Source organism: Acomys russatus, chromosome 23, assembly GCF_903995435.1.
Source record: "Acomys russatus chromosome 23, mAcoRus1.1, whole genome shotgun sequence".
Lineage (NCBI taxonomy): Eukaryota > Metazoa > Chordata > Mammalia > Rodentia > Muridae > Acomys > Acomys russatus.
Window position 1 is genome coordinate 46,680,509 of NC_067159.1, and position 11,663 is coordinate 46,692,171.

Sequence of the window (11,663 nt, forward strand, 5' to 3'; positions counted from 1 at the left end):
ACATTTCTGTCCGTGCCCCCCCCCCCCCGGAAAGTCATAACCAAATAGTTTTATTTTCCTGGTGCACCTGTTCAGTCTCCCTTCCATCCAGCCCTAGCAAGCTTTTCCCAGACCTTTCTAGAATGTCTTATTGTTGGGGCATAAAGAATGGGGCCTCTTCAGGCAGTTTCTAGGGGCTAGCTGTCACTTTAAGCTCCTCAGGCCTCTCAGGAGCGTCCCTCTGCCTCTAAGAAGAGAGGCTCGTCCTTAGGATAGTACTCGCAAGGTCGGGGTGGGGGGGGTGGGGGGGGGGTGGGACAGAATAGTGGCAGTTAGTAAGTTAGGCTGCTCTTCTGTTTTTTAAATCCTTTGTTTTTAGGTTTTGTTTACATTTTTCACTTTGTTTTAGTGTGTGTGTGTGTGTGTGTGTGTGTGTGTGTGCGTGTGAGAGAGAGAGAGAGAGAGAGAGACAGATGTGTGGGTACGTGTTTGTGTGTGCGCCTGTTACGGACTTCAGAGGTTGAAGTGTGATGATGTCTTCCTCAGTCCCTCCCCGTCTCTTTTTTTGAGACATTGGCCTGCTCGGCCTCCTGGAGCTCAGCATTTGGCTAGGCTGGCAGCTCCTGGGATCCCCCTGGCTCTGCTGCTCCAAGTCCTAGTGTTACAAATGCACTGCACTACACCCAGCGTTTGTGTGTTGGGAGCCCAAACTCTGGCGATCCTGGTGTGTGCAGCAGGCACCTCGCTCACTGAGCTATCTCCCCAGCCCTAATAAACTTTTTGAGTCCATATTTTTAATGCTAGAAATTTTCATCTCCTATCTAAGAGACTTCTGCCACCCCAGAAGAGACCTTACTCTCAAGTTTTTCAGAAATTCGGTTGTTCTACTTGTCCATGTAGCTCTCATTGCTGTTTTGTTTTTGAGACAGTCTCACAGTAACCTGGGGTGGCCTCAAGCTCACTATATAAACCAGCTTGGCCTTGGGTGTCTGATCCCCAAGCATTCACCTCTGTCTCCACAGGGCTGAGAATACAAATATGACCACCACGCTGCTGTAGTAAACTATAGTCGTGGATATGGTTACTCAGTTCTCAGTGAGTTCTGTAATTAGGTCACATCAGGCCTGAGGATGGTTGAGGGGGCCCTGAATTTGCTGATGATGTCAGAACTAAGGATGATTTGGGGGACCCCATGTCTTTGTACTTTGAGAATATCTGGGTGGAACTTTTTAAAGAAACACTCAGACCTATTTTCTCATCAATTATAATCCAATCATATTCATGGGTGGTCACCAAAATAAATTTTAGGGATATAAATATGAACAAGGCAGTCTTGGCCCAGTCCATTATCATCAAACTCACAGCATTGTCCTGTAGAATTGAGGGGATAAGAATCAGACTGAATGGCAAGTTATTAATCAGTGTGTCACCCCTGATCAGGCGTCCTTAACTGGGATTTAAATATTTACAATGATACCAACTTCATTAGGGAAGGGGGCAAAATTACCACATTGGCCTCTAGTTTGTGGTTAATCCTCCTGCCTCACTCACCCAAGTGCTGGGGTTGGAAGTCTGTGCCCTGTCCCCGTGCTTGTTTGCTTTGGTTTTATTTTGAGACTGTGTCTCCTCCATAGTACTAGCTGGCAAAGAGCGCCATATGCGCGCCTCTCTGCCCCTCAAACTTGCAACAGCCCAGTAAGGTTTTTCTGTGCCTTAATCACATGTCTTAAATCACAAGTCCAGAGTTTGGCGATGGCCACTGGTCGTGTGTTCCCCTCACCCCAACCCCCCGGGGGGGGTAGGAGGGGGGTCCTACAGCTACCACTGCTTTCCCCCTGGGATCCCAGGGCTGCTTAGGGAAAAGTAGATTTAATATTGATTGAGGATTGTGGAATCCCCGCCTCTGCTTCTTTCCCCCCGCCCAGAAGTAGGAGCGCAGCACCGCCGCTAGGGGGCGCAGGCGGATCACTTGCCAGTCTTGGGGGGAGGGGCGGGGCCAGCCGTGGCTTCCGGCTTCCGGCCGAGAGGGTGGCCGCCTGGAGCCGTCATGGCAGCTGAGGAGAAGGACCCCTTGAGCTATTTTGCGGCTTACGGGAGCAGCAGCTCCGACTCGTCGGACGAGGAGAACAGCGAGCCTGAAAATGCGGGTCGCAAGGAGGCGACCCCGGCTCCGACGACGGGCGGCCGCGGGAAGCAGGCGGAGAAGCGACTGCCGGGCCCGGACGAACTGTTCCGCAGCGTGACCCGCCCGGCATTCCTCTACAACCCGCTCAACAAGCAGATCGACTGGGAGCGGCACGTGGTGAAGGCGCCCGAGGAGGTGAGGTCCCCGTCCCCGCGCACGCCCCGGGGCCCCGCGCACGTCTCCCCACACACGCACGCAGCCCGCGGGATGCCGCGCGTCCCCCACGGCCCCGGGAGCCCGGGGGGTGTCAGCCCGGGCCCGCCCCTCCGCGCTCGGGGCCCCCCAGCCGGGCGACGACTAACGGTGGTGACTCCCCGCCCCCCGCTGCAGCTTCTCCCCGAGACCCCTTCCCTTTGACGCCGAAGTGTCTGCGCTGCTGCCTCCAAGACAGTGTCTCTGCTGCAGCCTCCTGAAGGGGTCAGCCTGGCCGTAGTATCTGAGACTCTGGATCCTTCTTTGGTAACTAAAAGTTATTAGCTTTGTTTATATAGGGAGCCCTTTGACTTTTCACCTAACAGTGTTGTGATGTTGATGGAAAAGGAATGTGTCTTTTAAGCCTACAGGATTTTTTTAAAAAAATAAAAGCCAGAAAGATGAGCAATCGGTAGGGAGGTGCATGCGCTCGTATCCATGGCTGGAACTTCGGTCACAGGTCACAGGGCCTCTTACTGTGCTTACTTGACAGCCTCCAAAGGAATTCAAAATCTGGAAGTCCAACTATGTGCCGCCCCCGGAGACTTACACTACGGAGAAGAAACCGCCGCCGCCGGAGCTGGACATGGCGATAAAATGGTCGAATATCTATGAGGACAATGGTGATGATGCCCCACCGAATGCCAAGAAAGCCAGGCTTCTGCCGGAAGGGGAGGAGACAGTGGAATCAGGTAAGAAGGGGAGCTGGGAAGATTTCAGTCCTTCTCAGTGCGAAGTACCCAGGGAACAAAGTTTAAATCCTAGTGAATCAGAAGAACTGACTAGAATGGTCTTTGGATGTCAACAAGAAACCATTTCGATCTTTTGGGGTTTTTGTTTGTTTGTTTTGTTTTGTTTTTGTGCAAGACAAGGTCTGTGTACTTGGATGTTCTGAAACTCGCTATGAAGACCAAAGTGTTGAGTTTGAGGCCAGCCTGGCTCTGCCTCTCAGTACTAGGATGTAAGTCTCCAGTGCATGTCCTTTACGATGCCGTGTTAGGGCAGCGCGTTCTTGTCCCTGCACTGGAGTCGAGCTGAGGGCATGTAAAGTTAAGGCAGTTGTGCGTCAGGGTGGCAGAGTGAACCAAACTGTGCGTAGGAACAGGCGTGGAGAGGTGGTTTGATTTTTATTGCCTTGGTTGCTAATCAGTTTTCTCTCTGGCTTAGACTACCACAGTTATCTCTGCCTGCAAACTCTTAGCCCGTCTCCCTGTGTCTCCCACTGCAGCTAGTGGTGAGCTTGCAAAACTCGTATCTGATTGTATAACTGGCTTGCCCCAGCCCATTTTGAGGGCTCCATTCCAGCATTTAAATAGTGAAATTCCTACCTGAGTATACCACACTGTCATCTGGGTTCCTGGCTTTTAAGTATACTGCACCTTAGGCTGGACTGAATGGTTTGAACTTTTGCCTGGTAAAGTCATTCGTCTTACAAAATCCAGCATGAAGTCAGTTTCTAGTGCACTCTTGATTGGGACTTTACTCTCTTTTACCTGGGATGCGCTAATGCTGCTAGTTCGATTGTGTGTGGTTACGCTTTCATATGGCTTTCTGCTTTATGAAAACGAGTTGATCAGCAGCAACATTGATCAGTCCTGTGTGTGGTATCAGCCACTAGGTCTTTGTGAGCACTCGCTGGATGCCTGTTGGGTTGAGCTGAGCATTTTTGGATGTTTTTAAAGTCATTTGCCCTTTTGGTTAAACATATTTCTGATCTTCCAGTACAAGGGCCAACTTTACAGAGACCTTTAAGAGAAGGGGGAGTCTCTACATGCACACTTTTGATGCCGTTCAGCAAGGCAACATCTCAGCTACCTGAAGATGACCTTCACCACCATTTCTCTCTGCTTTTACCTCCCTAGCACTATGTCCAGGTTGTTTTTAAGATCTTAAATGAAGTATGAGTTATATAATACCTTATTGTATGGCACTTTAATTAAAAAGTATTTTTGAATAAATAATCGTTATAAAGTCTTACAAAACCAGAATGAGTAAATGTAAATATGAGAGCTTATGGCGTATCCACGGTCATAGTAAATAATTCATACACGTTTCCTATTTTAATATTCTTAAGCAACCGGGCACAGCCGTGACTCACAGTTCAGTATCACTCTTTTAGATCAAAAAAATAGTCTGATATGAAAGAATTTGCCTAAGTTCACACCACTGGGAGCCGACAAAATAAGACTTCCAAGTTCAACTTTGAAATAGGATTTGTGTCTTGTTAAACTGGGTTTTGGTCCCTTCCTGTTTTCACAGTTTAAGAAATAATCATGTGTCTCAAGGGCCCAGAGTGGTAATCCAGGTCACCAGAGCCTATTGTCCTTGCCCCTCTGTGCCTTTATGAGAAAGGACAAAAATTATATGCAAGTAAGCAGGAATCTCCCTTTTCTCTAATTTTTTTGGCTCAATTACCAGGAATTAGAGTAAATGGCAAATGGCATCCGTGTTACCATAGTTAATTCTGTCCTTTTGCTCAGAAAGTGAATGTCAGCAGTAGGAAAAGACAGGCCGACGGACCATGGTCTCTGGTTTAAAGCTACGTCACGTGACTCAAAGGTGCTTCTGATCTGAGGCCGAGGGTGTAGCACAGTCATGAAGTGTTTCCCTCACGAGCAGCATCCCCCAAGCTTGGTCCCGGGGTCCACCTACAAATGCTGGTGTAGTGGTGTCCGCTTGCAGCCCTGGTCCTGGGAGGTGGAGATGGGAGGGTCTGTGGCCAGTCTGACTGACCTGATTGGCGAGCTCCAGGCAGCGGAGGAGCCTTGTCTCAGGAAGTGGGGCGGGGGGGGGGGGGGTCGGTTTCTGGGGCTTGCACATTAAGAATAGGTAAATGTTAAATTGTTAATGTAGACTTGCACGTTGCTTAGCCCCACCTTTTCTGGAGCTTGGGTCTAAAACTCACTGTGTAGCCAGATGACCATGAACTATGATCCTCCTGCCTGTGCCTGTCAAACTGATAACAAGCATGCGCTGCCCTACCCATGTGTGGTCCTAGATGGTGAGGAGAGCACTCTACAAGCTCAGCCACACCTCCAGTCAGCAGTTGCCTTTTGAGAAGTGATTTTTGCCATCAGGCTCCGTACTCTGTGAAGTCACTGAAATTTTAACTTGCCTGATATTTTCTCTCTGTATGGATGAGAGTGTGGAGACCAAAGGACAACCCTGGGCATTGGTCCTTGTCTTCTATGTTGGGACTTTTTCTCTGCTTTTTATGTACTTACTTTGAGCTGGGAGTTCTGTCTCTGCCTCTCACCTTGCCATGGGAGCACTGAGATTACATACAGATTTGTATTAACTCGCCAGGCTTTTTACAAAGGCTATGAGGAATTCAAATTCAGGTCCAGATGACTTTTTTTTTTGCCTATAGTTTGTAATTAATGAAGCAAGTACTGCAAAGTGTACCCACTTGATTATATTTTAAATTAATTATTAAGCTACCTTGCTTTTATTTTGCCTTCTCATATTCCTCTTTGGCCTTTTCTGCCACTTGGATTGGGAGTGTAGAGGAGCTAAGCATGGTTAAATGCAGCCTGACCACCACTGCTTCTCAGTCGCCAGGCTTCGGCGGAGATGGGGATAAACACAGTGCAGAGGCCCACAGCATTAGGAGCAAATAACTGCAAGGCCTAGCTGCTGGGGCAAAGGGCTTCATGGAACGTTTAGTTTTACAAGTGCATAATGTTGCTGATTCAAGTTGTGTAACAGAAAAACTTTTCAGGCCGGGCGTGCACCTTTAATCCCAGCACTCGGGAGGCAGAGGCAGGTGAGTTCGAGGCCAGCCTGGTCTACAAGGTGAGTCCAGGATAGCCAAGGCTAACACAGAGAGACCCTGTCTTGAAAAACCAAAAAAGAAAAAGAAAAAGAAAGAAAGAAAAAGGAAAATGTTTCATCTCTGTGTGTCTGTACTGCGTACGGTTAGCCATACTAACCATACTAGCTCTCTCATAAATCTAGTCACTGGCTCTCCCTGCTCTGCTGTGCTGGTGGCGAGGCAGTGGCCTGCTGTGACGCTGGGGGGTGTGAGCTCTGCTGCTCCAGTCCCTCATGGGAGGGAACTCAATCCTCCGGTTGTGTAGTATGTGGCTTGAGTGTTTCATCAGTAGATTTACCTGTAGTAAATGTTGGAATAAAAGCAGAAATGTCTCTTTTTAATGTGTGTTGATGTGTTTCATAATTTTTTAAAATGCTTTTAACTTTTATATTACTATTTCTGAAAATAATTTCAAGATAAACATGATAATTAAGGTCCAGCTAAAACACCAGAGTGTAGTGGCTTCACACAATAATCCTGTGCCTCAGACATTCGCACCCAGCCTGGCTTATTCATTTTCTTCACCTGATTTGACCTTAACAGTTGCCATAATTTTTAAATGTGAAGGTATCTTAAGACATCAAAATATTTTATATGGCACCATATTATACCTGTTGGATTATGGATATCCTCTTGATCAAAAAAATAAAGTTAAGCCAGGTGCAGAGGCTCCTGTCTGTATTCTTAGTACCTGGGAGGCTTGAGGCAGGAGGATTATGAAATTAGGCAAGTGTAGGGTACATAGGAAGAAGGGGAGGGGAATAAAGTAAGGAGGAGGGTGTTGAGTGTAGACTGTTGTCTGGAAGGCACAAGGTTTAGTCCCTGCTGCATGGAAGTAGGGAAGCCACAGCTGTTTATTTATAGAGAATTCTTCTGAGGTGGCATGGTGAGCCTGTTGCTGTGCATAGCCGGCTGGCTAATACTCAGTGAAGCCCAGGATGGCCTCAAACTCTTAGCAGCCCTCCTATCTCAGCCTCCTGAGTGCTGTGACTACAGGCATACCACTGCCAGCCTTGACTGGAATTCTTTACATCACACATTTTTAGGGAGATGGAAATTAGCAACTAGTCTGTGCCAGCCTGTGTTTATTGAGCCACATAGTGTTTTATTTTGGGTGTTTGGGTGTTTGTTTGTTTGTTTCAAGACAGAGTTTCTCTGCGTTGCCTTGGCAGCTCTGGATTTACTTTATAGACCAGGCTGGCCTTGAACTCACAGAAGTCCACCTACCTCTTCCTCCTGAGTGCTGGGATTAGAGGCATGTGCCACCACTGCTCAGCATTTTTTTTGTTGTTGTTGTTTTTAATAGGATGAAAGGCCTACTGTTTTCAGGTTTGGCATTTTTATTAGTGGAACTTTTCTGTGGTCACAGACAGTAACTCTGTGTGTGTGTGTGTGTGCGTGTGCGTGTGCGTGTGTGTGTGTGTGTGTGTGTGTGTGTGTGTGTGTGTGTGTGTGTTTTCATAGTATGGTTCTGTAGTTTTCCTCCATCCAATTTTTTCTCAATGTGAACGGAGGTCTGCTTACTCTGTTGCTGCTGTTAAGATGTTCTGACCCCCTAGGAAGGAGTGGTCCAAAATTAGAACAGGCACCTGTGAGGTTCTCTGAACCTTCACTTCCGCTTTTAACCTTAGAGCATGTGGTCTCTTGATAAGACTGCAAGAGGAAATCTGAGCAGATGGGAACAGCTAGTGACCATTTCTAGCATGGCTAGAAGAAGCATGCTCTAGCCTGTGAGGTATGGAGTGGATCTAACTGCATGCAGTGTATGCACTGGAGAATTTGGGGAGTGGCTGTTTTAGAAAAGGCTGGTTTTCAGGGAAATGGCTTATGTCATATTAGCATGTCCCTAAAAAGTCAATTTTGCAGATACTGTATTGCTGTAATTAAAAAGAAAAGCTACTTGTTTTTTTATGTAGTTAATATCAGGGTTTTGAAATTTTGTATTTAGTTTTTATTGGTATGCTTTCAAACAGCTGATGAGTGTTTTGGCAGAAAGCTAATGTATTTTTTTCTGTTGATTTTTAAAGACTTACTAACAAAGTTCTTTTTTTTCCCTGCTTCAAGATGATGACAAAGATGAGCGTGTGTCTAAAACGCGCAGGATAGAGCCAGGAGAATCAGCCAAGAAGAGGAAGGAGAAAGCTGGTGGCTAGAACACATCCAGGCTGCTGAGCTCCTGAGACGTGTCATGCAGATTGTTTGCAATTGTGTGTTGTTATGACAGACATCTCCATGAAAGTATTTATGTTAACGAACTAACGAGTATCACTTCAAGATGCTCCACTGTAGAATTCGTTTCTTTATTTAAACCTGTATGTATTTACAACTCTCATGGTGACCTGTGATTATGAACTGATAGTTCTTGGAAGCATTCTGCCTATCACAAACTGGTGACAGGCTTCGAGAGTTTTGTCACGTGGATATGCCAATGTTCTATGAACCTTTTATAAAGGAATATATTTTTAAAGTAAATGTATTGTACTGTGAACTTGTGGGTGCTTTTCATTAGTGTCTGTACAGTGTAAATAGATGATCATGGAAATAAAATTACTTAATTCAACATTGCTATTACTGTATGCCATTAACATGAGTATTTGTGACAGGCAGCCTGCATGCCCTGTGACATTGAAGTTCACAGTAGGGATTAGCATGTAGGGAGAGCCTCCCATGTTCAGGTGCCTTGTATGTTATTTTTCCCCAACGGTCCTGGAAAGTAGATATTAGAATCCTCAGTTCTGTAGAGAGAGCTTGAAGAACTGGGCAGCTACACAGCCAGTGAGTGAAGGCTAGCGGGCTCACTCAGGATGCTGACTCCAGAACCCAGTTAAACCACATGTCCACTCTTCAGCTTTAGTCATCTCCCAAGAACATTATGCCTCTTCTATGGATGTGTGTCTTCCATGTATGTCTGTCTTCCATGTGTACTTCTGTCGTTGGGAGAGCTCTTTTCCTCTGATTATGTGGCTGCACTTAACCATATATGCCTTATATAGTATGATTATTTGTTCATTTCTTCATTAAATATACCGAAGATAAGGCTCTTCTGTGAAAGATTACCAGATTCAGCAAAGAACATAAGGTATCCAGTTAAATTTGAATCTTTGAGTATACGTGATAAAAGAGACACATTAAAAATCCATCTGAAATTCCACTTTCACTGAGCATCTTGTTTGTTTGGGGCTATACTAATCTCCATGCCTGTCCTCTAGCACCCAGGCCTTTCTTTACCTAGGCTCTGTGTTGATGCTTTGGTATATATAGCAAGCAAAGGGAAATCCTCTCTTTACTCTGGCTCCTTCCTGGCTCCTCTGTTCTCCGTGGCCTCCCCCAGCCTCCCCGAGGCCAGCATGCCCTATGCTGCTCTTCTTCCTGTGAGGAATGCTGTTGCGGTGTCCATGGTGTGAGGTTTGCCTTAGACTTCATAGCCAGGTCTTCATCACCACTTGTCTCAAAAGCCACACCATCTCCCTTGTTTCATCTTTTTCCTGCTGTACCATCTCAGGTCTGGTGGAAACATCCTATCCAGTTGTAAGGGATGGTTTACAGCTTCCGGTGCGTCACTCTGCCTCACACCCTTGACCCTTGGCCTGGTTCTTCTCCAGTGACCTAGTCAACTTAAGAGCCAGTTCAAGTGTTCCTCCTTCATATTCATGGATTCATTTCTGTCTGATACTACGTCTGTCTCCTGGACACTAAGTGAACTAGCCAAACTGCCACATACTTACTATAGGCCAGGTTTTGTGGTATGTTCTTTACAAGACGTGCAAATACATCTAATTTGATAAGAAGGATTATTACTACTTTTAAAGGAAAATAATGAAGTACAAAGACGAATTAAGGGTGGAGGAGATAGCCCAGTGGGTTTAGTAAGCTGGTAAGCTAGTCAGCCTGAGTCCCATCTCCAGAGCCACATAGGAGAACCAACGTGGGCTGTCATCTGGTCTACACACATGTGCACCCCCATACATACACCAAACCACTTTTTTTAGTGTCTAAAAAGTAGGGGAAAACAATCACCTCTCAACATTTTTTTTTTTTTTGGTTTTTCAAGACAGGGTTTCTCTGTGTAGCCTTGGCCATCCTGGACTCACTTTGTAGACCAGGCTGGCCTCGAACTCACAGCGATCCGCCTGCCTCTGCCTCCCGAGTGCTGGGATTAAAGGCGTGTGCCACCACGCCCGGTTTAACATTTAAAATTTTTAAAGATTCAAAAATAAAAGGTAGATATAATTTTATTGGAGGGAGACCCAGGCAGTGTATCCAAGGCCAGTACACACACAACACTGAGGAATAAATGCCAAAAGTCACCTGTAATTAGTTTAGTCATGTATTCAAAGAATGCCTTACCCTTGGAGTATTCAGAATCCAGAGAAACAGCATCCAGAACTGAGCAGAGGAGCCATATTGCCATATTGATCCAGTGTACCAGAAACACTTTCGATAGGCCAGATCAATACAAAGACAACATGGAAATGTCTTAGGAAAATCAATACATATTTCAAAGACTTAGACTTGACATTTTAAAGATCTTTATTTAAAGCCAGTGTGCTAGTGCACACTCTTGAATCCAAGCACTCAAAGAGAGGCAGGTGGGTCTCTGCGTTCTAAGGCAGCCTGAGCTACAAACTGTAGGCCAGCCAGGATTGCACAGAGAAACCCTGACCCTGCCTCTGGAGACAGACAAAACCTCTACAGCAAGCCTGAGACTGTAATCTCCCTCAAAAATAGTTTCAAGGGTAAAGATGGAGCTCAGTGCCGCTTGTTTGATGTGTACAAGGTCCTGGGTTCAGTCCCTACCACAGGCAGACTGCACTCGCGCGCGCGCGCGCGTGTGTGTGTCTGTGTGTGTGTGTGTGTGTGTGTGTGTGTGTGTCTCCAGCATTTCGGTTGCTGAGGATCAAACCCAGGGCCTGACACGTGCACTGAGCTCAGTCACCAATCCTCACTTTGTCTCAAAAAGTCAATAAACTCCAGATAGCCATAACTTTTCCCTGAAAGTTTTTTGTTGGGTGGTGGTGGTGGTGGTGGTGGTTGTGGTTGTAGTTGTTGTTGTTTTGAGACAGGGTTTCTCTGTGTGTAGCCCTGGCTGTCCTGGACTCTCTTTGGATTCCAGGCTGGCCTCGAACTCACAGTGATCCGCCTGTCTCTGCCTCCCGATTCCCTGAAAGTTCTTTGGTTTTCCCTTTCACTTCTAATTATGGCTTGAGTTTAAAATTGTCGCACCTAGACACTCACACCCAGAGGACTTACAAGGTCAGCCTTCCCACAGCTGGTATTGTCTTTGGTGTGAGCACTGCCGCTTTTTTGAGCTCATGAAATGACAGGCTTACAAAGACTGAAATGGTACTTCCTGCACATCTGGAGTATTCTGGTACACTGGGTCTGGCAGTGCCCTCTATCCCTGAAAGAGGAAAGGAAACAGAGGATGCATAACACCGAGGAAAGAGGACTGTTTTCCCGGCATAATCCCCGCCTCTGCTTCTAAAGGCACTC

General features: G+C 46.5%; 1 protein-coding gene across 1 annotated transcript; it reads left to right on the top strand.

The window, feature by feature from the left end:
- Positions 1–1,989: 1,989 nt before the first annotated feature.
- On the top strand, positions 1,990–8,323 carry C23H1orf52 (chromosome 23 C1orf52 homolog). The gene is made up of 3 exons (XM_051165861.1): positions 1,990–2,299; positions 2,850–3,048; positions 8,235–8,323. Exons 1-3 carry the CDS (start codon positions 2,027–2,029, stop codon positions 8,321–8,323), a joined length of 561 nt encoding a protein of 186 aa, XP_051021818.1. The 5' UTR covers positions 1,990–2,026.
- The last annotated feature ends 3,340 nt before the right edge of the window (positions 8,324–11,663 follow it).

Bases quoted from the DNA above. Each gene is read 5' to 3' on its own strand.
- C23H1orf52 (XM_051165861.1), top strand. From the start codon at position 2,027: ATGGCAGCTGAGGAGAAGGACCCCTTGAGCTATTTTGCGGCTTACGGG. The intron at 2,300-2,849 runs GTGAGGTCCCCG...CTTACTTGACAG, and splicing joins TGGTGAAGGCGCCCGAGGAG to CCTCCAAAGGAATTCAAAAT. The intron at 3,049-8,234 runs GTAAGAAGGGGA...CCCTGCTTCAAG, and splicing joins GGAGGAGACAGTGGAATCAG to ATGATGACAAAGATGAGCGT.